Source organism: Rutidosis leptorrhynchoides, chromosome 3 (genome assembly GCF_046630445.1).
Source record: "Rutidosis leptorrhynchoides isolate AG116_Rl617_1_P2 chromosome 3, CSIRO_AGI_Rlap_v1, whole genome shotgun sequence".
NCBI lineage: Eukaryota > Viridiplantae > Streptophyta > Magnoliopsida > Asterales > Asteraceae > Rutidosis > Rutidosis leptorrhynchoides.
Window position 1 is genome coordinate 8,913,863 of NC_092335.1, and position 26,329 is coordinate 8,940,191.

At 35.3% G+C, this 26,329-nt stretch overlaps 2 protein-coding genes across 2 annotated transcripts; one reads left to right on the plus strand and one right to left on the minus strand.

The window, feature by feature from the left end:
- Positions 1-21,193: 21,193 nt before the first annotated feature.
- LOC139899654 (uncharacterized) lies at positions 21,194-21,709 on the plus strand. The gene has a single exon (XM_071882503.1). The coding sequence runs from the start codon at positions 21,194-21,196 to the stop codon at positions 21,707-21,709; it is 516 nt and encodes a 171-aa protein (XP_071738604.1).
- Positions 21,710-22,575: 866 nt separating this feature from the next.
- On the minus strand, positions 22,576-25,187 carry LOC139899655 (uncharacterized). Its single transcript, XM_071882504.1, has 2 exons — positions 24,945-25,187; positions 22,576-24,762 (listed from the first exon to the last, which is right to left on the minus strand). Exons 1-2 carry the CDS (start codon positions 25,185-25,187, stop codon positions 22,576-22,578), a joined length of 2,430 nt encoding a protein of 809 aa, XP_071738605.1.
- Between the last annotated feature and the right edge of the window lie 1,142 nt (positions 25,188-26,329).

Genomic DNA, 26,329 nt, shown 5'->3' on the forward strand with positions numbered 1-26,329 from the left:
CGAGATGAAAGATCTTGGTGGTGCTAGGCAAATACTTGGTATGAGTATTGTGCGCGATCGTGTGAAGGGTACTCTATACTTATCTCAATCCAAATATATTGAGAAAGTAGTAGAGAGGTTCAACATGGAAGATTCAAAGGCTCGTTCTATGCCTTTGGGAAGCACCTTAAAACTATCGAAAAGTCAATCACCAAAGACGGAAAGAGACAAGAAGGATATGGAAAAGGTTCCATATGCATCGGCCGTGGGTAGTATTATGTATGCCATGATTTGTACAAGACCCGATATTGCTCAAGCAGTGGGAGTTGTAAGTCGTTATATGTCTAATCCGGGGAAAGAACATTGGGAAGCGGTCAAATGGTTGCTTCGTTATTTGAAGTTGAATATGGGATTGTGTTTCTCCAAAAACAATCTCATACTTAGAGGTTATGCGGATGCTAATTTGGGTGGATGTGATGATTTGGGGAAAAGCACTACGGGTTATGTTTTCACAATGGGGAAGACGGCAATTAGTTGGTTATCTCGATTGCAAAAGAGTGTTGCTTTGTCAACCACTGAAGCCGAATACATGGCTATTGCGAAAGCTTCTAAAGAGCTAGTGTGGTTGAAGAACTTCTTAGGCGAGTTGGGTAAAAGACAAGACTATTGCGTCTTGTATTGTGATAATCAAAGTGCGGTTCATCTTGGGAAGAATCCAGTGTTTCATAGTCGTACGAAACACATCAAGATAAGGTATCATTTTGTTCGACAACATATAAATGATGGCACTTTATTCTTGGAGAAAATCCTTGGTACGAAGAATCCTGCCGATATGTTTACTAAGGTGGTCACGACGGAGAAATTGAGGTTTTGCATTACCTCAATTGGTCTTCTCATGAATTGATGAGAGAAGACCCCAGCTAGAGATGTGAATGGTGTTACATGTTTAACAAGTAGTATTGAAGACCTTTTATCGAAAGTCTACTCATCCGAAGAATGTGTTGAGCGTGCGTGTTCCAAATGGAATTTGGCGGTAATCGAAGGTGGTTTAATGTACTTGGTTAGATCATTGATATGAATGGAGTTTGTTCAAAGTCTCCAAGTGGGAGATTGTTGGAGTATGGAGACATTTAAACAAAGTTGAAAATGTCGCCACAAAAGATGAGTTAAAGTGTTGCACGAATTTTGCAGATTTCGGGATGCGTGAAACAGAGCAACGCGGCGCATCCCTCTAAGGATGCGGCGCATCCATGTAGCAAAATAGTTCGAAGGTTTTGGATGCGGAGCATTGAGCTGTTATGGCGCATCAATGGGGTCGGATGCGGCGCATCACTTCTAGATGCGGCGCATCTGGAGCTGGTACTTGAATCTGAAACGTGGAAAGCAGGTGATGCGGCGCATCACTCATCAGATGCGGCGCATCTGGTGTCTGGCAGCAATTTGGCAAGTTGCAACCTTTACATCCGAGCATGCTTTGGCCTCCTTTCACTTTATGTGCAAAGTTGATCACTTTACACCTAAAATTAGGGCTGTGATCATGCCAATACAAGGTGGAAAGCATGGCTAGTTGGTTTATCTTTCATGATTGCTAGCACACTTGAAGATCATGTCGAAGTTTCATGGTGTTCTTGTTTTCTCTATATATAGAACTCATTGTATGCAATTGTAACACACCACATACAAATATTCAGTAAATAAACACTCTCTAGTTGGTCCGTGGACTAAAGCAATCACAACGATTGCATATAACCACGTTATATCTTGTGTCGTTCTTACATTTCTTGCATTTTAATCTTTCGTTCATTAAGTGGGTTGAGTGATCTTGATAGTATCACTACTCGGCTAGTAATCTTGTAGAATTACTAGCGTTGTTTGGGTCCTAATATCCTAACAGGTTTTGGTGGGAAAAAAAATCCACCGGGAGTAAAGTCGAGAAATCCAAAATTTTTACACTAAAAATTGAACCCCCCCCCCGGGTCCCCACATAAATCCGCCACTGGTTGCATCATCTGCTAATGGCGGAAATCATCAACCTCTATCACCACCCAAAACTGAAAGATGTTCCAGCTGCTTCCTAATAGACAATCCCTAAGCTTCTTGAATCTTTGGCTTGTTTGAACTTGATTTTTCAGCTTAGGTGCCCTACTTGTCTTTAAACCGGGATGGCTGAGCATGATTCATGGATCGACCATTTTGATGAATTAAGCTCGTAGATTGAACTCCACTCTGTACTTGTAAGTCAATCATACTTGTCCTTTTGTACTGTATATCCTCTTCACAACTCTTGGAAAACATTTATGCATGCGTTTATATATACAATAATCTTGTTAGACTAGATATCATGATTAGCCCATTTAGTATAGCTCGACCCGTTTGTGAGTTTAGGGTTGAGTTTCTATCTCTATAAATACCGATCAATAAAACATTATAACCTATAGGTTTCATTATTCAACATAGTATTCCAATATGATCTGGATGAATCACTTCTACTCTATCCTTAATGTATGTCGGCTAATTGCCGATGATCGATTTCTTCTTATCATTTCTTGTAAGCATCTAGTTTAATTGTAAAATATATTATCGGTCACTTTGATACTCCATATTATCGTTTTTATTTTATTTATTATTTTTCCTTTTGTTTAGCTTATAAGCTATTGAGTCACTTTGTTCATGTTAGACGGCTATCTTCATCCTTTAATCACATCTTTATCTATTTGTTTCTCTACAAAACAATCCTTTTTTTTTCACTCTCGTCATGAATCACCCTAGCACATTTCCTTCATTTTTTGTTACGGAGTATTTAATGTCTGTTGCATTTTTATTCTCTTCCGTTGTCTTTCCCATTTGCAAAAGCTATCGACATATGCTTTTCAATTAATAGCCGTAGTTCACAAATAATATTTATTTTATGGTTTATTTTCTTTCTTTTTTTTGTTTATAAATAATCGGTGTGGGGATGAGCCGCCTAGCTTGACTAGGTTCTAAACCTCGAAAAAAAGAGAATATAGTCAAAAAAATTATTTACAACATTGATGAAGATTGTTATAGTCGATAAAGTTCTCTGCACAAGTCCGACTCAATCCTTAGGCAAAGCAAGCCACGACGTATAAAAAAAACGTTACGTAAAAGGAAACGTAGTCAAGCACGACGTAACCAAATCAGCGAATATCAGTCCATCTAGTGCCACAAATAGGGGGAAAAAAAAAATACTTTGTTTCTTTTGTTTATTTGTTAGCGTTTTTCTTCCAGTCTGAACTTGACTGCGGGGGAGTGTTAGACTAGATATTAAGATTAGCCCATTTAGTATAGCCCGACCCGTTTGTGTGCTTAGGGTTTCTAGGGTTTCTATCTCTACAAGTACCGATCAATAAAACATTATAACCTACAATTATTCAACAAATCTATCTATTCTGTTGTAGGCAGCTACATTACATCATGCCATCACGTTGATGAATTCTTCCGTTCTTCTCTGATATGGAAGTTTCTAATTAAAATCATGTAATTAACTATAAGGATAAAGGCAAAAAATTATTTTCTAAGGGGTAAACTAAGACACATTTTTAAGAAGAAAATTATCAAAAATACCTTTACATATAATTTTAATATTATTTTTTAAAGGGGCCAGATATTACAAATGCCCTTAATTTAACTTTTGAGAGGGGAAGACTACCTACGCTGTTCTCTCCATATCTTCACCCCTGTACGTACATCCTAAACAAGGTGAAAATAACATATTCTTTTCTTTAGATTTTCTGTTACGGACGGCAATATCCATCATAATTGATTAGGAAAATAATACGAGGATCAAGGAAAAATGGAAAATGTTAGGTAGTTTCAACTTATTCACTATCATTAGACTCATATCTATATTATATGATGAATGATCAGGCATATGGCCGGCAATACTCGTTCAAAAAAAAAAAAATATATATATGGCCGGCAATACAACTGTATTTAACAGAACACTCTTGTACTAAAGTTTCAACTAATTCACTATAATTAGACTAAATTTATATGATATGATGATCAGGCATACGGGCAATACAATGTTTTTCCTTTTTGAAAAATCATAATACTTGTTGACAATAATATTCATAGAAAAATTCAATATGTGTGTGAGAGAGAAAGTGAGTAGAGAGATATCTAGAGAGGTGAGAGAGAGAGAGGTGAGGTTCGAAATTCTCCGGCAGGCACGGGAGAGGCTCGGGTTCGATACAATGGTAGACTCAAGGATCGTTTAGCTTGGCTATTCGGATCCCAATTGACCTCTTTCATGTTCTTCAACTTTCCTGAAATATGGAATGTGGGAGATCTATGGAGGACGTTCAAACCCTTTGGGGACCTTAGGGATGTTTATGTGGCGGCCAAGAGATTAAGAAATGGGCAACGGTTTGCATTCGTCAGGTTTGGTAACGTGAACAATGCAGATTACTTACTTGCATCTCTGGCCAAAATAAAATTCAAGGATCTAAATATCAAAGTTTTCAAGGCTATGGAGAGATGTGATGATGGTCAGGAGGGTTTAAGGAACAAGACTTTCACTAACAAGCAGGCTCATGATTTTCACAATAACGCTTTTAGGGACCAAAGGGATTATAGTAGTGTTGCTGGGAACAATCGAGGTGATCTTAGGGACTTCCTGTCAAAATCTAAATCGGGTCTTAGACACATGCTTAATGAGAAGACAACCGGTCACACTAAGCAAGAAGCTGGGGTAAACAATAAGAGGATTTTGGTGAGGACATCTGAAGAAGTTAAGCATTCGAAGAAGAGGTATATTCTTGGCGTGTTGAAAGATTGGAGATACATCCAACAGATTGGTGATCTTAGCCGTGCAGAAGGTATGAGGGATTGTGATATCAAATATCTGGGTGGTTTAGATATTTTATGGATCTTCAACTGGTCACTTGAAGCTAGTAGAATCATGGACAATCGTGAGCATGCCATTCACAAATGGTGCAGTAAAACCCAGATTCTGACAAAGCCTTATGTTAGTTCAAAAAGGTTAGTCTGGATCAAAATTAGTCGGGTTCCTATTAATTGCTGGAACGTGGAGGTGTTTTCTAAGGTTGCTAGAACCTGGGGTAATGTGATGGATACAGTTAACTGTTCTATCACCCAAAATAATCAAAATCTCGTTTATGGGAAAGTTTTGGTTTTGACCCATGTCTTCAATCTCATTGACAATAGTATTATGCTAGAACACTCGGAAGGTATTACGAAGGTATTTATCACCGAAGATCACAACAGTAGTTTTGATGTCTGCTTGGTGGATAATGTGTTTGGTGCTGATGAGGGTAATCCGGAAGATGAAGAGGTAGAAGATGAGTGTATTAATGATACGTTTGATAAGGAGGATAATGGTTATGAAGATGGTGAGATCGATAGTTTTGGGTCCCTTGAATCCGATGAAGATTTGGAATCTGTCCATGATTTTCCGACAAACTTTAACAAGATTCCGACCCCTAATGACGGGAGTATTAATCGAAATCTTAATTCTACTCCGGTGGAAGATGAAGGATCAGAAGGGATAGGTATTGGTTGCTCGGCTCAAGAAAAGTGCATTTATGATTGTCACCCTAATGAGTATGTCTTTAATACTGACGTGCAAGATAACGGCTGTGAGAATTCCTATAACCCTAATGAGTATGTCTTTAATACTGGCGTGCAAGATGAGTGTAATTATCATGTTCCTGATACGGGGGCAACAACTCCAATCAAATCGCCAGTTGTTGTGAAAGACTCACTTGATCCAATTTGCCCTTCCAACAAATCGGGCCCATGCCCACCTGGTAATCCACTAAACGCACGTGGTTGTTCACCAGGCCAATCCACCATCAAAATTCACCAAGTTGGGCCGAGTAACTCGAATGGCCCAATTCCCAATAGGATCTCAAACTCTTCCACCGATTGTAAGGCTCAATCTAATCGTTCGAGGGTTAATTCAAAGGTTAATTCAGGTCGTAACTGCAATGCTCCTGTTGTAAAAAATAGAAGCAAGGCTACCAAGTCTTTTTTTCTTAGATTGCCCAATCTAATCGTTCGAGGGTTAATTCAAAGGTTAATTCAGGTCGTAACTGCAATGCTCCTGTTGTAAAAAATAGAAGCAAGGCTACCAAGTCTCGTGGGCAATCTAAGAAAAAATGCTGTTGGGCTGGCATTAGAAGTTGGAAGACATCCTCTAGGATGATGAATATCAAACAGTCTGCCCGTAATCACAACAACGATAATCCTCTGAGATCGGTATGCACTTCATGTGCAAATCTATCGGGGTGCTCAACATCTACTGCTCCTAACTGTGATAATAATTCGTGTAACTCTCAATCTGTCAACAGTGCGTATTCATTGGGGGTTAAAGAATATGGCAAGAAGTTGGGGCTCAAATGGAAGGAGAAACCTTCCACTTTGTAAGTTCTGCTGTTTGTTTTTTCTTCTCGCTTTTCTTTATTTCATTATGAAGATTATTTCAATCAACATTAGAGGTTTTCGTATCGGGAGTAAATTCAGCAAAGTTGGGTGGATTAAAAAGCTGATTAGGGTTGAAAAACCTAGTTTTTTGGTGTTGCAAGAAACGAGGCTGAATGTGGTTGATGCGAATTGGGTAGTGTCATTATAGGGTTCGCCGGATTGTGACTTTATTCAGCGTGAAAAGGTAGGTGTCACGACCCGGAAAATTTCGACTAATTTTAAACTAAACTCTCGATACGATATTGTATTTTCAACACGTTAAGCAAAGTCTGATAGGTTGAGTCTCAAAAATTTTGAACTATTTCATATATTCATTTAGCCTCGACCAGATTCTGACGATTCACGAACAACAAATTGTAAATAGACGTGTGTGTATATATATATATATATATATATATATATATATATATATATATATATATATATATATATATATATATATATATTACTTGTATATATATATTGATATATTAAATTTAACTGGTTAAAATATTTAATTAATATAATTATTTACGTAGTAAAATTTGTTATTTAAAAATGTTCTTATATATATAAAGTGTATATTGAATAAAAATGATTTCGAATCTAAATTGTAAACATATGCAACTCCCGATTGACGTTTCGTTGATTTTAATATAGACTTATATATATCTATGAGGGTTTAAATAAAAGTTGGTCCGTATATTGATTAAAGAGAGTATGGGCTCGATAAAAATATTTTTAGCCCTTTTAGTTTAAGTTTTAGTACTCCGTACATAGTAATTGGAACATAAAATAAATAATTATTGAACCTTTTTGATCATGTTTCAAACAGTTATTGAGGGAAATAATTAAATATACTTAAACTAAAAATGTGAGATTTTTAGGAACACTTTTATACGTTAAATGTTTAGCAAAGGAGTAAGAAATCCAGTCAAAAGTTAAAAGCAATAATGCAAGGCGGCTAAGAATTTGAAATGTGCACGTTGTGTTAGAATTTGTTATGTGATATTATTATTATTATTATATATATATATATATATATATATATATATATATATATATATATATATATATATATATATATATATATATATATATATTATTTATTATTTATATTTATATTTATCATTATATATGTATCTAGATCTACTTATAGATATACACACATATGCATATTACATTATATATCAATCTTGATCACTCTCCTTTTTCTCCGGCAATCACCAATAACCGCCACTTTGCTCCACCCATCATCACCCATGACAGCCGCCACTCACCGAAAGACCACCACTATCACCACCTATACCGCCATAATCACCACCCTAACCACCGTAAACCACCATCATCGTATTCATTTTTTTTAGTTTCTTATCCCCTTTTCGTTTTTTTTTCTGACTTGAAACAGCCACGACAACCAACATCATAAGCTACTAGCTGCATGTTTATGTTTTTACTTTAAACCGTCGAGTACCTCTACAAACCATCGGTCACCTGCAATCATCGATTAAATGTTTTCATCAAGCCCAAACCCACTTACATCACCACTTCACCATCTATCTTGCTATCGTTATAATTTTTAAAAAAAAAAAAAAACATCAAACGGTTACCACAACCTTCCCATACAACCACCACTTTGAGCCTACTGTGACCATCATGAATCAAACACCCCATAGCCACCTCACGAGCCACCATCATCAACTTGTTATTGTTTTCATTTTTCTGTTGAACCCACCTTCGCAAACCACCCTCCCTTTATATATATATTTTTCTCTTTTTGCTGCAACTTCTGCTGTACGTTTCTTTCTATTTCACAACCCCACACCACTGTTACTAGTTAGTTTCCTGTTTCTTATTCGAACACCCTACCACCTTCAATCTAACAAACACCTATGAGAACACTACCACCAAAACTTTGATCACCTTCACCCTTCTCACCATTCGATCGCCTATGTAAAAAGACCCAACACCACCACCATTTTCATCTCTAAACCAATGAGCCACTCTCACAATCAAATGACAATTAACTACTTGATAACTGCTGCTGTTACTTGCTTCTTTTCAGTCACCATCCGAAGACATCAACCCCCAACACCTATGAAAATCATTTGATAATTATTAAATGATAAATTAAAATTCTTGGCTTGTTGTTTTCTTTATAGGCCGACACATACTACCCTACTTAACCACTAATTAGTCTTAAAGGTAAATATAGATATTATTATTTTTGTCGAGTATGACAAGGAAATCTTTCCCCACTTGCATTTCATTTATGAATTTGAGGTTTATTAAAAATGGGTGTGATTAATTTGCTAGTGGACTAGTACCTTGAATTTGGGTCATTAATTGGGTTGAGATAATTTAAGTTACCTTTGGGCCATCAAATTTCTTTTCAAACAAATCGGAACATTCGTGGACTGCTTCTGCTATTCGAACAGTAGCATCTGCTACTGAATTTTCAGTTTTAATTCTATCTAAAACCCACTATAAGGAGAAACAAGGATAACTAGTTTGATGGTTAGATGGTGGACAGAAGGATGACGGAGATCGTGAACTGTGATGATTTTGATTGAATCATGATAATGTATCAAGACAATGATAAGGGTGTGGTTGTGATATTCAATGACGAAAACAGTTATGGTAATGATGGATGATATGATGATTATGATCGTGATGGGATGATGTTAGGAGATGATGGTTAGTAAACAATAATGGTACAATAATGATGATGTTTTGTAAATGATGTTAAGTTAGAATGATGATAATAAAAGATAATAACAAGAATAGATGATGATAATAATAATACACATGATGAAGATGATTATGCTTATTATTATTCGGTGATGGCACATGAATTGATGATGATGAGAGCCTTAGGTTATGATGATGATGATAATATGATATCATTTAGTTTTCGAGATTAAGTTATTTGGTTGGATTTTAGCTTAAAGGAAAAGTAAAAAGTTTTGTACGTATTAAATGTTTAAACGGAAAAAGTAACTAGTAGAGCAATGGTTGGTAGCATGTTCGTTAGGCGAGAGGTAGCGGGTTCAAACCCGGACTTGGGCATTCTTTTTAGAATTACTCCTTTGAGGTAGTTTCATTATTACTCATTTTTATTATTATTATTATTAATATTATCATTATTATCATTATTATTATTATTATTATTATTATCATTTTTTTTAATGTAAGTAGTATTATTATTATTGAAACTAATTTTTTTATAAAAATTATCATATTTATTATTAGAACTAACATTGTTATTATTATTATTAGAATTATCATTATTTTTATCATTATTATTTTTATTATCATTTTTATTATTTCTAACACTAATATTATTATTTTTATCATTATTAGTATTATTAATATAACAAATAAAGAATTTCTATATAAAAAAAAATATATATTATTTACATAAAACATAACTATATTAATATGTTTGTAATAAATATTAACCATCTATTTAATGTATATAAAAATAAATATAGTTAATTTAGTTATTAATGTAACATACAAGTTACTAAAATAACAATTAATACTAATACCTAAATTTGTTCAATTCCCATTACATGTATTAATATACATGATTGAATAATAGGTTCGTGAATTCGAGGCCAACCCTGCATTGTTCAGTTGTTCAATGTCATTATATGTATTTTTACTACAAAATACAATAGGTGAGTTTCATTTGCTCCCTTTTTAATTGCTTTTGCAATATATATTTTTGGGCTGAGAATACATGCGCTGCTTTTATAAATGTTTACGAAATAGACACAAGTACTTAAAAATATATTCTACGTTGAGTTGTACCACTGGCATACTTCCCTGTAGCTTGGTAACTAATATTTACATGTGGTATTGTAAACGCGAATCCTGTTGATAGATCTATCGGGCCTGACAACCCCAACCGGACTGGACGACCAGTATTCAACGGTTGCACAGTACTTCGTTTCGGTGACTACACTTGGTACGGTGTAGTGAGATTTCATAATAAAGGGAATATGCGACGTGATTAAATGTTAAGTTTGGTTACCAAGTGCTCAACCACTTAGAATGCTTTACATACACTTGCGAGTGTATTATGTTTATGATTATGAAATCTTGTGGTCTATTAAAATATTGAAATGATTGTTATGATAAACCTATGAACTCACTAACCTTTTGGTTGACACTTTAAAGCATGTTTATTCTCAGGTACGAATTAAGTCTTCCGCTGTGCATTTGCTCAATTTAAGGACATTTCTTGGAGTCGATCATCGCAATGGGACCAAATGTTGATGACTTCGTCCAGGTGGATTAGGACGGGTTGTTACAGGTGGTATCAGAGCGGTGGTCTTAGCGAACCAGGTCTTGCATTAGTGTGTCTAACTGATAGTTGTTTAGATGCATTATTGGGTCTGGACTTCGACCATGTCTGCATGTCAAAAGTTTTGCTTATCATTTCTAGTCGGAAATTATCTGCTTATCATTCTTAGTCTAGACATGTCTTACTGCCTCTATTGCATAGACAGTGTATAGATAAATTCATATCTTAGTGTATCTGTTATTGTTACCTTTGCCTGACAGCTTCCGTAGATTCCTCCGTAACATAAGAGATTTTAGTATTATATATGCATATGTAAATTATGTATTGCAGGGTACTAATCTACATCCTATAATCTGTTTCTTATCGAAAATTCTTCATCTGATCGTACGAGATGAATCCCTCAACCAGTTCGAGTCCCTCAGATTTCGATAGCTATTCCGATAGTTATTCCGACAGCTATTCTGACATGGATGTTCACCTAAGCTCCGGAGGCAACGTCACCGGAATGAATCAACCAATCAACCATCCCCAATTCATCTGATGGGTTCATAGTCGACTTAACCGATGGAGACGAGAGGAAGGCGATCCTTTCCACCCACCAACCGAATTTACCTCTTGACAATGAACATGAAGCACTTACCGACGAACCAGTTTGAAACACCATTTTCACCCCCATTTCCCGAATTCTATCTAAAATTCTAAACCTTATTCATCCGCTCGTACCGACCGATAATCATCCCGGAATAATAGAAGAATTCAACGAACTTCGCGCTCGAGTAATCAATCTGGAGGATATGGTGCAAAACTTACCAGCTTCAACAACATCACCGGCACCAACAGTGCCATCAACAACAACACCAGTACCATCAACAATCCGTGCCTCGACGTCTCATTCTATACCTTGAGTACAATCATCGTTCTACGTATCGTTCTGCATCATTTATCTTCGTTCGACATGGCAATTATGTAATCTCTAATGTTTTAGAGATTATATATTCTTTCTCCAACGGTAAAACAAATGAGTTTAATATCATATTGACTCATTAAATCCATGGTTACATCTGAAGAAAATATATATGTAAGTATATTTTCATAAAAATTGTAATTAAAAAAAAAAATTCTTTCGTATAAACTGTTAATGGTGAAAATATTTTTAACGGGTAGGTAATACCCGAAGAATATTCAGATTTCACATTAATAAGTTATACTGTACATTCTTCGAAGCTGATTAACAGTCATTCACTATCCTATTTACAACCACCGATATACGTATCCGTTCACCGCAGAATAACCCTTTTCATTCAATTTCATATTTGGATTTTGACCTATCAGAATCCAACAAGTGGCATAACGAAGAAAACATTTAACAGAATAAAATTTATTAGAAACAAACAAATTAACTACGAGAAAAATATTGTTAAGAATCCACGCTAACTGTTCCTAGCTAATTGTTCCTAGCTAACTGATTACATTTTATTTACCTCAATTTAATTATCGCAATTTACATTCTCGCAATTTACATTCTCGCAATTTTATTTATCGTCATTTAATTTCTGTATTTATTTTTCGCACTTTAAATAACGGGACACGTATACAAGGTTTCGACATATCATATTGACCCATCTATATATTTATCTTGGAACAACCATAGACACTCTATATGCAAATGACGGAGTTAGCTATACAGGGTTGAGGTTGATTCCAAAATATATATATAGTTTGAGTTGTGATCAATACTGAGACCGGTACACGGGTCACGATACGTATTAATTAATTCGAATGTTATATATTAAACTATATATGAACTATTGGACTGTTAAATGTGGACTATAGACCGTGGACGAATAATATTGGACAATTAAAATGAATTAAAATACTGATTATAACATATGAAACTAAATAATTCTTCAAGTTTGCCACTTGATTTCATCTTAAACCTCATTCGTATCTTGACGATTACAATCTGCGTTCAAACCTTTCACGATTCTTGAAAACACCTCGATCGAGAGGATGAACCAGCCGCACTTCATCTACGGAAGAAAAGATTGATGCATATAGTTATACACCTGAAAAACCCTCGGAAACTGAGTAAACGTTTAACACGTAGCTGTGCTAATTCCTTTAGTGTTATTATTACCCAAAATGATTTAGTAATTCCTTTCAAAGTAGCAAATTTTGTCACAGCTCCAGCAAGTCAACTCCGACTTTTCATTCGAAATAACCTTATTATAACCTTGTTATATATGCGTGCTCATTTATTGTTACCAGAGAACCTTTTATATGTCACCATATTACCATCAGCGTTTAATCATCTAAAAACACAATTCTCTTGAAACCACCTCGGATTGATAACCGACGATTCAGATATGGCTGCATTAAATGCAGACGAAACAATAAAATTGTAGATGGTCTTAATGGCCAAAAGTTGATGATAAAGAAGGAAGTGTTAGGAACGCTCGATGGAAAATCTGGTACGGAAAATCGGATTGAGCACACCATGAAGAAGACCAAGGACAAATACAAGGACCAAACCCTATATTCAAAGGATCCAGGTAATTCTGGATCCGATGAAATCTTTAGAGAATATCTTCTCCGTACCCACGTTAAAATCTTGCGGAAAATTTTTCTTTATCAACCTTCGAACTTAGAAATTCCAAAATATCATCATAAATATCTTCGATATTTCTGAGGATATTTTCATAAATATTCTTGTCCGAAATTATCTACCTCTGCGTGTTTTCGGTATTTCATTATATTGGAAACTTCGGTAAAGTCTAAGTATAAATTATGAATGAATTATGGAGAAGTGTTGGGAATTTGAGCATGAGTTAGTATAATATAATGACACTTGGCCAACGTGATTATATTACATTAAGTCATGCTAAATTTCTAATGTAACGTGATTATATTACATTAAGTCATGCTAAATTTCTAATGTAACGTGATGATAATTGACAGACCTTATCCTCATCGTTTGCCATGTTACAAAACTCTTTCATTCTACATAATTTTTAAGCATATCACGGAAATATTTCCTTGATATTTCTGTTCTTCCGTAATTCCAAAAGTTTGCGGATAAATCGTGCTATTTCATTTTCTTTCCGATTAGAAAATTTTCTTAAATTCCTTGAATTCCGGAAATCCACCATGACTACGTCAAAAGTTAAGACAAAACTTTTCACTCTTTTGTGATAGCTTCATTCGTACGCTTCACATGATCGAATAGTCTTATCTATATTAATCAATAATGATAAAGCTCTAATGACCAACTCATATTCATCATGAAAATATTTTTATTGTTAGCCATGACGACCTTACTCAAATTTCGGGACGAAATTTCATTAACGGGTAGGTACTGTCACGACCCGGAAAATTTCGACTAATTTTAAACTAAACTCTCGATACGATATTGTATTTTCAACACGTTAAGCAAAGTCTGATAGGCTGAGTCTCAAAAATTTTGAACTATTTCATATATTCATTTAGCCTCGACCAGATTCCGACGATTCACGAACAACAAATTGTAAATAGACGTGTGTGTATATATATATATATATATATATATATATATATATATATATATATATATATATATATATATATATATATATTACTTGTATATATATATTGATATATTAAATTTAACTGGTTAAAATATTTAATTAATATAATTATTTACGTAGTAAAATTTGTTATTTAAAAATGTTCTTATATATATAAAGTGTATATTGAATAAAAATGATTTCGAATCTAAATTGTAAACATATGCAACTCCCGATTGACGTTTCGTTGATTTTAATATAGACTTATATATATCTATGAGGGTTTAAATAAAAGTTGGTCCGTATATTGATTAAAGAGAGTATGGGCTCGATAAAAATATTTTTAACCCTTTTAGTTTAAGTTTTAGTACTCCGTACATAGTAATTGGAACATAAAATAAATAATTATTGAACCTTTTTGATCAGGTTTCAAACAGTTATTGAGGGAAATAATTAAATATACTTAAACTAAAAATGTGAGATTTTTAGGAACACTTTTATACGTTAAATGTTTAGCAAAGGAGTAAGAAATCCAGTCAAAAGTTAAAAGCAATAATGCAAGGCAGCTAAGAATTTGAAATGTGCACGTTGTGTTAGAATTTGTTATGTGATATTATTATTATTATTATTATTATATATATATATATATATATATATATATATATATATATATATATATATATATTATTTATTATTTATATTTATATTTATCATTATATATGTATCTAGATCTACTTATAGATATACACACATATGCATATTACATTATATATCAATCTTGATCACTCTCCTTTTTCTCCGGCAATCACCAATAACCGCCACTTTGCTCCACCCATCATCACCCATGACAGCCGCCACTCACCGAAAGACCACCACTATCACCACCTATACCGCCATAATCACCACCCTAACCACCGTAAACCACCATCATCGTATTCATTTTTTTTAGTTTCTTATCCCCCTTTTTTTTTTCTGACTTGAAACAGCCACGACAACCAACATCATAAGCTACTAGCTGCATGTTTATGTTTTTACTTTAAACCGTCGAGTACCTCTACAAACCATCGGTCACCTGCAATCATCGATTAAATGTTTTCATCAAGCCCAAACCCACTTACATCACCACTTCACCATCTATCTTGCTATCGTTATAATTTTAAAAAAAAAAAAAACATCAAACGGTTACCACAACCTTCCCATACAACCACCACTTTGAGCCTACTGTGACCATCATGAATCAAACACCCCATAGCCACCTCACGAGCCACCATCATCAACTTGTTATTGTTTTCATTTTTCTGTTGAACCCACCTTCGCAAACCACCCTCCCTTTATATATATATTTTTCTCTTTTTGCTGCAACTTCTGTTGTACGTTTCTTTCTATTTCACAACCCCACACCACTGTTACTAGTTAGTTTCCTGTTTCTTATTCGAACACCCTACCACCTTCAATCTAACAAACACCTATGAGAACACTACCACCAAAACTTTGATCACCTTCACCCTTCTCACCATTCGATCGCCTATGTAAAAAGACCCAACACCACCACCATTTTCATCTCCAAACCAATGAGCCACTCTCACAATCAAATGACAATTAACTACTTGATAACTGCTGCTGTTACTTGCTTCTTTTCAGTCACCATCCGAAGACATCAACCCCCAACACCTATGAAAATCATTTGATAATTATTAAATGATAAATTAAAATTCTTGGCTTGTTGTTTTCTTTATAGGCCGACACATACTACCCTACTTAACCACTAATTAGTCTTAAAGGTAAATATAGATATTATTATTTTTGTCGAGTATGACAAGGAAATCTTTCCCCACTTGCATTTCATTTATGAATTTGAGGTTTATTAAAAATGGGTGTGATTAATTTGCTAGTGGACTAGTACCTTGAATTTGGGTCATTAATTGGGTTGAGATAATTTAAGTTACCTTTGGGCCATCAAATTTCTTTTCAAACAAATCGGAACATTCGTGGACTGCTTCTGCTATTCGAACAGTAGCATCTGCTACTGAATTTTCAGTTTTAATTCTATCTAAAACCCACTATAAGGAGAAACAAGGATAACTAGTTTGATGGTTAGATGGTGGACAGAAGGATGACGGAGATCGTGAACTGTGATGATTTTGATTGAATCATGATAATGTATCAAGACAATGATAAGGGTGTGGTTGTGATATTCAATGACGAAAACAGTTATGGTAATGATGGATGATATGATGATTATGATCGTGATGGGATGATGTTAGGAGATGATGGTTAGTAAACAGTAATGGTACAAGAACGATGATGTTTTGTAAATGATGTTAAGTTAGGATGATGATAATAAAAGATAATAACAAGAATAGATGATGATAATAATAATACACATGATGAAGATGATTATGCTTATTATTATTCGGTGATGGCACATGAATTGATGATGATGAGAGCCTTAGGTTATGATGATGATGATAATATGATATCATTTAGTTTTCGAGATTAAGTTAATTGGTTGGATTTTAGCTTAAAGGAAAAGTAAACAGTTTTGTACGTATTAAATGTTTAAACGGAAAAAGTAACTAGTAGAGCAATGGTTGGTAGCATGTTCGTTAGGCGAGAGGTAGCGGGTTCAAACCCGGACTTGGGCATTCTTTTTAGAATTACTCCTTTGAGGTAGTTTCATTATTACTCATTTTTATTATTATTATTATTAATATTATCATTATTATTATTATTATTATTATTATTATTATTATTATCATTTTTTTTAATGTAAGTAGTATTATTATTATTGAAACTAATTTTTTTATAAAAATTATCATATTTATTATTAGAACTAACATTGTTATTATTATTATTAGAATTATCATTATTTTTATCATTATTATTTTTATTATCATTTTTATTATTTCTAACACTAATATTATTATTTTTATCATTATTAGTATTATTAATATAACAAATAAAGAATTTCTATATAAAAAAAAATATATATTATTTACATAAAACATAACTATATTAATATGTTTGTAATAAATATTAACCATCTATTTAATGTATATAAAAATAAATATAGTTAATTTAGTTATTAATGTAACATACAAGTTACTAAAATAACAATTAATACTAATACCTAAATTTGTTCAATTCCCATTACATGTATTAATATACATGATTGAATAATAGGTTCGTGAATTCGAGGCCAACCCTGCATTGTTCAGTTGTTCAATGTCATTATATGTATTTTTACTACAAAATACAATAGGTGAGTTTCATTTGCTCCCTTTTTAATTGCTTTTGCAATATATATTTTTGGGCTGAGAATACATGCGCTGCTTTTATAAATGTTTACGAAATAGATACAAGTACTTAAAAATATATTCTACGTTGAGTTGTACCACTGGCATACTTCCCTGTAGCTTGGTAACTAATATTTACATGTGGTATTGTAAACGCGAATCCTGTTGATAGATCTATCGGGCCTGACAACCCCAACCGGACTGGACGACCAGTATTCAACGGTTGCACAGTACTTCGTTTCGGTGACTACACTTGGTACGGTGTAGTGAGATTTCATAATAAAGGGAATATGCGACGTGATTAAATGTTAAGTTTGGTTACCAAGTGCTCAACCACTTAGAATGCTTTACATACACTTGCGAGTGTATTATGTTTATGATTATGAAATCTTGTGGTCTATTAAAATATTGAAATGATTGTTATGATAAACCTATGAACTCACCAACCTTTTGGTTGACACTTTAAAGCATGTTTATTCTCAGGTACGAATTAAGTCTTCCGCTGTGCATTTGCTCAATTTAAGGACATTTCTTGGAGTCGATCATCGCAATGGGACCAAATGTTGATGACTTCGTCCAGGTGGATTAGGACGGGTTGTTACAGTAGGCAATTCGGGTGGGCAACTAATCATTTAGGATACAAATCGCTTCGAGGCTTCTAGTGTCATCAAATTCGAGTGTGTTATTGGTGTGCAAGGATCGTGGAGGGATACTAATGAGTTGCTCAATATAGTGAATGTTTATGGGCCCCATGAAGATGTTAACAAAATCAAACTTTGGGACTCTCTATCTAGTATGCTAGGGCAGACGGTTGAAGCTTGGGTTTTATGTGGGGATTTCAATGAGGTTCGGAGCGCGGGGGAAAGGTTAAACTGTGATTTTCTCGAGTACAGGGCTCGTAGGTTTAATGATTTCATTATTAATAACTCGTTGGTGGACGTTCCTTTAGGGGGCCGTATTTTTACTAGGGTTAGTGATGACGGGGTTAAGTTTAGTAAATTAGACCGCTTCCTTGTGTCGGAGAAATTCCTTCTTATGTGGAAAGACCTAACGGGTATGGTTATGGATCGAAACCTCTCGGATCATTGCCCGATCGTGTTGAAAGATGAGGTAAGGGACTTTGGCACCAAACCCTTTAAGGTGTTTGATGCTTGGTTTAATGAAAAAGATGTGGGGGACATTGTTAAAAATGCATGGGGGGTGGCGGTTCCAAATAATCTCCGAAAAGACTGCATATTTCGCAATAGATTAAAGAATGTCAAGCAAGCTTTAAAGGAGTGGAGTTCCAAAAAATTTAATAAGTTAGATGAAGAGATTGAGATCCTAAAGAAACAAGCTAACGATTTGGAACTTAGAGCTGAGATTGCGGGTTTAAATGATGTCGAACTTGCTACATGGCAAGAGAGTAGGAAATCGTGGTTAGAGAAAGAGATAATCAAAATGACATGCTCCGACAAAAGGCCAAAATTAAATGGACCCTAGAAGGTGACGAAAACTCGAAATTTTTTCATGCGTTCATCCGAAGAAATTACAACAAAAGCAACATCCGTGGTTTAAAGGTTAATGGGTTATGGGTTGATGCTCCTTGTGACATAAAGAATGAAGTCTTCAATTATTTTGAAAAAAGATTTCAAGAATCTGACTTCGAGAGGCCTTCCATGGAAGATCTCAAATATCCGTCCTTATCCCCTCAAAATGTTCTTGATTTAGAAGCGAAATTCGATGAAGGTGAGATTAGAGAAGCAATTTTTGATTGTGGTAGTTCGAAAGCTCCCGGACCGGACGGCTTCAATCTTAGATTTTTTAAAGACTTTTGGGATACGATTAAAGGTGATCTTATTGATGCAATCGGGTGGTTTTGGGAAAAGGGGGAATTCTCACGGGGATGTAATGCCTCGTTTGTCACGTTAATTCCTAAGAAACCGAGCCCTTCCGGGTTAAATGATTTTCGTCCAATAAGCTTGATTGGTAGCTACTACAAGGTTATAGCCAAGATTCTCTCTAACCGTTTGAAGAAGTGTATTCCGAGGCTTGTGGGTAGTGAACAAAGTGCTTTTATAAAGGGGAGGTTTATCCTTGATGGTGCTCTAATAGTTAATGAATCAATTCGTTTCCTAAAAGCTTCAAAGCAACAAGGGCTTCTTTTTAAAGTGGATTTCGAAAAGGCCTTCGATTGCATTAATTGGAATTTTCTTTTGGATGTGATGAAGTGTATGGGGTTCGGAGAAAAATGGAGAAAGTGGATTTTTTCGTGCATAAGTTCATCCTCCATCTCGGTCCTTGTTAATGGATCACCGACTAAGGAATTTTCCTTGGGCCGTGGCATTCGACCAGGCGACCCATTGTCTCCATTCCTTTTTATTCTTGCGGCGGAGGGTTTGAACATCTTAACGAAAGCGGCTACCGAAAAAGGTCTTTTTGAAGGTATCAAAGTGGGTAAGGACAACGTTGTCATTTCTCATCTCCAATATGCCTATGACACTATTTTCCTTGTTGCATGGAATAGGGATAATGCCTTTAGTCTTCAAAATCTCCTAAAATGCTTCGAATTGGTGTCGGGTTTGAAAGTTAATTTTCATAAGAGCTACCTTTATGGGATTGGTGTTGGTGAATCTAATGTACAAAACATGGCTCATTCTCTTAATTGTCAAGTTGGCTCCTTCCCGTTCACCTATTTGGGCCTTCCGATTGGTGCGGATATGAGCAAGTTATTTTGTTGGAACCCGGTAATTGATAAGATAAAGGCCCGGTTGTCTAGTTGGAAAATGCGAAAGTTGTCTTTTGGTGGATGTTTAGTTCTAATTAAATCGATCCTCTCGAGTTTGCCATTGTATTATTTCTCACTCTTCCGTGCCCCGTCGTGTGTATTTAAATTAATCGAGGGTGTGAGGCGAGTGTTTTTTTGGGGCGGGTCCGATTCGGGGTCTAAAGTTTCTTGGGTTAAATGGGATGATGTGCTTTCTTCATATGATCTTGGGGGTTTAAATATTGGTTCATTGAAATTCAAGAATTTAGCCTTGTTAGGGAAATGGTGGTGGAGATTTTTCTCCGAAACCGGCTCCCTTTGGGCTAGTGTCATTAAAAGTATTTATGGTTCGAATGGCGGTTTGGATTTAGGGATCGAAGAAATTCGAGCCTTAAAGCCAAGCACTTGGCGTTCTATTATTCTTGCAGGTCATGATATTCAACAGCTTGGTGTTCAATTTGTTAACTCGTTCGCGAAAAAGATTAGTGTTGACTCAACGGTCTCGTTTTGGAACGATGCGTGGATCAATGGTACCAAACTTAAGCGGCTGTTCCCAAGGCTGTTTCAACTCGAAATCGATAAAGAAGTGGCTGTAAAAGATAGAATATCGGTTGCTGCTGATCGTGGCTTGGAGTCTGCTGCTGGACGACATTCAGTTTCTGCTGCTGCCGAATTCATTGGCTCCTGGTCGCGGTTACCATCGGGTAGGACAGGTGATGAGCTTCGTAACCTGCAAAACCTGGTATCAAATTATTCTTTTGCTGCTTCTGGACAGGTTTCGGTCTCATGAGCACTATCAAATGGTGCCTTTTCGGTCAAGGAGCTTTGCAATATTATCGAGAATCAAGTCGGGTCGGGTACTTCTAATACTATGGAAACCTTACGTAACAATCTTGTCCCTAAAAAGCTTGAGGTTTTTGTTTGGAGGTCGCTTAAAAAATGCCTCCCGACATTGACCGATCTTGACAAAAAAGGAATTGACTTGAATAGTATTAGATGCCCGTTGTGTGATGATGACATGGAATCGATTGAACATACGTTGGTGTTTTGTAAGCATGCTTTTGAATTTTGGAGTAAAGTGTATTCATGGTGGGGTCTTGGTCATGTTTCTAATCTTAGCATGTCCGAGATTCTTCGTGGCAACACTTCGGCTCCATCCTCGGGGTTGGGTAAGAAGATTTGGCAAGCGGTCGAGTGGGTTTGTGCTTATTTGATTTGGAAAAATAGAAATAACAAAGTGTTTCGTGGGAAGTGTTGGAACATCTCGGTGGCCTTCAATGAGGTACAACTTAAATCTTTCGAGTGGATCTCGCTGCGGTTAAAAAAGAAGAAGATTGATTGGTTGTCATGGTTAAATGTCCCAAGCATGTACTTGAGGATTTCTTAAATAGTTTAGATTGTAATTTTGTTGGTCTGTATCTTGTTTTGGTTTGCTGTCTCCGCAACCATTGATTCGTGTAATTTTCACAACCCTTCCTTTTTTCGGGTTGTCATGTCTGTATCCGTATTATTTTGTGGTATAAAATTTCTGCTTTTCAAAAAAAAAAATACGGGCAATACAACTGTATCTAGAAGAATCTTGCAATAAAACCATTAATTAATGAAGTACATATTACAACATCTTAACAAAGAAACATTATCTACTGATTAAGCACACAATTATCTCAATACAACCCAGTAACATAGAAATATCTATATTTCTAACTAAATTTAAACCATATTGCAACTTAACAACGTTTTTGGATTACTTTTAAAACATGTTAGCACAGCACTTATACATAGCATCACAAACCATATACCAGAGTCTAATCAAGAAACCGAAATACGCAATCCTCCATGCTTTGCTGACTATCAAGGGAGCAAAAACCATCCAAAAACCGACTATAAATCCAGAAATCAAACTAATAATGAAGTCCCACTCCACTCCATCTGATCCATCTTCATCTTGTACGTCAGTATCATTATTAGTGTTATGTACACAAGGATCACTGAGTGGAGCTCCACAATGAAACTGGACTTATAGAAGCTTTGAATCTGAGTACTTGTTGGAACTTTCCCTGTTAAGTTGTTGTAGGACACGTTGAAGCTATTCAAAAAATTCATGCTTGACAGGCTCATGGGAAGTTCACCATAAAGCTTGTTGAGTGATAAATCCGAAGTTTCAAGTGCTTTCATGTCTCCAATCTTCTCTGGGATCTTTCCCGTCAATTGATTTCTTGATAAATTTAACGATTTTAACTTTATGAGACTCGTTTACTCACTTGGGATGTTTCCTGAGAAACTGTTATTTGACAAGTCCAACAGCATCACTAATCCAAGAATATTACTATACGTGTCCTCTCGTCCCTTCATTACTAATGACTCGGTAGTGAAAATTTCCTTTGACATGTTAATAGAAGGCAAGGTGAATGTTCCCCATGCATATGCTTCCCCGGTTAAGACTCTGTATTTGTTGAAGCATCTTGGAATATCTCCTGACAAATTGTTGTTAGCAAGGTCCAAGATCTGAATATATTTAGGATTACAAAGCTCGCGAGGAATATGCCCATCAAAATTGTTGGATCTCAGGTTAAGAAGACTCAAATGAGATAATTTTCCAAACCCTGATGGAATGTTTCCCTCAAGTTCATTTCTACCAAGTTGGAGGATCACTAAGTTTGTCAAGTTCATTAAAGAATCAGGTAATGTTCCTGACAACTTGTTTCCATCCATATTTAATGCAAATAGGCTAACCAAAAAGCCTAAAGTTCTTGGAATCTTTCCAGACAAATTGTTGTTCTCCAAGTTCAACAAAAACAATTGTGGCCATTTGTTCCAGCATTCGGGAATGACACCTGACAGATTATTATTTCCCAATATAAGAGCTAGTGTCCCTTTCACAACATTACAACATAAAAAGCGATGTAACGAGACCTCAAGGAAGTTATTTGATAGATCTAAAAGCAACGAAACTGAACCATTTGAGAGATCAGGTAAATTTCCTCTAAATTCATTAGAACTTAAGTCGAGTGAACGAATTGTTGCAGGGATATCAAACCACAAAAACTTTCCTTGGATATGATTTTTTGACATATCTAAAATTCTTATGTTGGGGAATGATCTAAAAACTGAATGCGGCATGGGGGAAGAAATGCATGTATTGCTTACGTTGAGTTCTATTAAACTCGTTTGCATTTGAAGCGACAATGGAAATTGAGGCCCTAAAATCCAAGAGCTCAAATACAAGTATTGTATCTTAAAAGGGGGAATCCAGTTTGCAACGCTCGGCCTTAAGGTTATGTTGTTTCCATTTCCACTTAAATATTTCAAATTTGCTAGTTTGGTAAAATGAGTTTCTGTCATCACACCTGTCAGCAGATTTGAAGAAAAATCTAAATAATTCAATTTCATAAGCTGACCGAGGCTATCTGGAGGGCTGCCAATCAACTGGTTAGAAGAAAGATCTAACATTTCCAAAGATGACAATCGCCCCATCGAGTTCGGAATACGACCAGATATTCGGTTTCTACCAAGATCAAGTGACCTAAGAGAAGATAGGCGTCCTTTGAAATCTGGAATCGTACCCGAAATATTGTTCCACGATAGTCTTCGATGCACCAAATGTATCAGTTGTCCAATTTGATTTGGTAGGTGACCATAAACTCCCGAAAATTTCATGGAAAATGACTCCAAAAGAGGAAATTTGCAGTCGAAAAAAGTTTGAAACAGGCTCGCTAATGTAACTTCAGAAAAGTCATTATTTGACAGATTAATCTCTCTCAAATTACAAAAGTTACCTAAAGATATACGTAATGTCTTGTTGAGTTGATTATTTGACAGATCAAGCCTACGGATAGAGGTCAAGTTGTGAAGAGAATCAATATTTGAACTTGTAACTCGACTAGAGCTAATATCTAACGAAATGAGATTACTGCCTATACTTTTAGACAAACCTTCAAGCACTAACGAAGAACGCCCAAAATCGCTCATGCTGACATACAAATACTTGAGAGAAGTCAAATTGTGATAGCTATCAATACTTCTCAGTAAAGTGCCATCAAGATAATTACATTGACTTAGATCCAACGAAACTAGACTATGTATACTAAATATCCACTGGCCCATAGAACTATCTATATCATTATAAGAAAGATCTAGCAATGTAAGGGATGTAATATTACGACCAGGAGCAAGTGGACGTATAGCGACTTGACAATCAGACAAATGTACTTTTTCTAAAGATGGAAGGGCGTTAATTACCTGAAGCCAATCGTTTGATGTGCACAGGTTTATACCACTCATATTGAGGTAATGCAATCGATGAAGACTTGACAACCATTGCATATTCCTCACATTCAATAATTGAAAGACATTATTAACACCATCATGATCAAATCGTCCAAGCGAAAGGACGTTTAGTTCTGAAAGATTTCCCAATTGAGGTGGGACAAATCCACCAAACTGGGATCGTGAGAGATTAAGATACCTCAAGTGACTAAAGGAACCAATAAAACTCGGAACTTGGATTCCTCCAAAATCATTGTTACTTAAGTCTAAATGCCTGAGTTGCTTTAGATGTAAAATGGATGGACTTAAAATCCCTCCCAACCTTTGATGCCGAAGATGAATTCGTTGAATATGACCAGTAACATTGTCACAAACAATTCCAACCCATCTACACAATCACTCGCGTCATCATCCCAAGAAGCAAGTTTATTCGCTTCATCAACGAGCCCATATTTGAACTTAAGTAGTGCTTGTTTTTCGCCATCTATACATAATACATCATCATCATAGTTTTGATTTGAGAAGCATAAAGGGAACAACAATAGAAGTAAGCACAAGTAGTAGCAAGAGGAATAAGCAAATGAGAAATGTGAACTCATGTTGATAAATTTTTTAGCTTGCAATGGAACTAGAGATTGTAATTTGGACTACTCAATTGTTTACGTGTATCATGGGTAGCTAGCGATAAACACTTTATTCAAATTATAAATTATTCAAGTAAACGATTAGAAAATAAGTAGTAGCTGTGTCCCTAACTCAACAAGTCAACCTTCAAGACATGTTAGATGACCACTTTATGTGGACACAAATGGGACCACCAGACAAAATTTGACTCAGTCCTTGTGATCCAAAAAGACTGGCACTACTTGCAAGTTGCAAACGCATTATCATGAACGGACAAGTATTTTAATCTATTGAAAATATTTATTTCTCATTCCTCACCATTTCAACATATCATATCATGTATTCACGTGAAATTAATCTGGAAATGTTCGTGTGTATGTTGCTAGATTTTGAAAATCCTAACATATATAGTTATATTTTTAATTATGATTTTGCAAGTAATTTTTCGGTCGTGAAAATGCTACTGTGTCATTCCAATATACAAATAATGGTATACATTAAAACTAGTACTAAAAAATTTATAACGTGCAAATGCAAGAGTATAGGTGCATTTAATAAAATAGAATGATTAAGCGTCGAATGATTCAAATGATTCAAATGTTTTGAATGAATTTGATTTCTAAATGACAATAAAGGCCTGTTTCTTTTGACCTTAATGGACTTAATTATCCCCAAGGATTATTCGGTCACCTGGCATGTACGTTTACTTGGGACTTATTTTCTTAGCTTTTCCATATGAAGGCATTAATGGCTCAAGTGAGAAAGTAATGTCCTCCCCATATGGATAGGATTAATTGCATCAATTTACTAAACGGTCCATCTTTCATCATATATCTTCTGTAAAATTATTTAACTCTCAAATTGACAACCAACATCCACTCAATTGTTAGAATAATTAATTAGTACTAATAGATCGGAGTTTGTTCTATGATATTCTTCACCGACCCTTCACGTTTTTTGTTTGATTTTGGATCCACTTTGTTCAAATGAAAAAGAGAACAATTTGTTCATGCTTACTCACGGATCTGTTGTTGAGGGCGGCAACGGAGACGGCGGAGCTGCCGTTATCGAAGTCACCGGAAAAACTGGTGACGAAGACAAAATATTTATTTTCTTC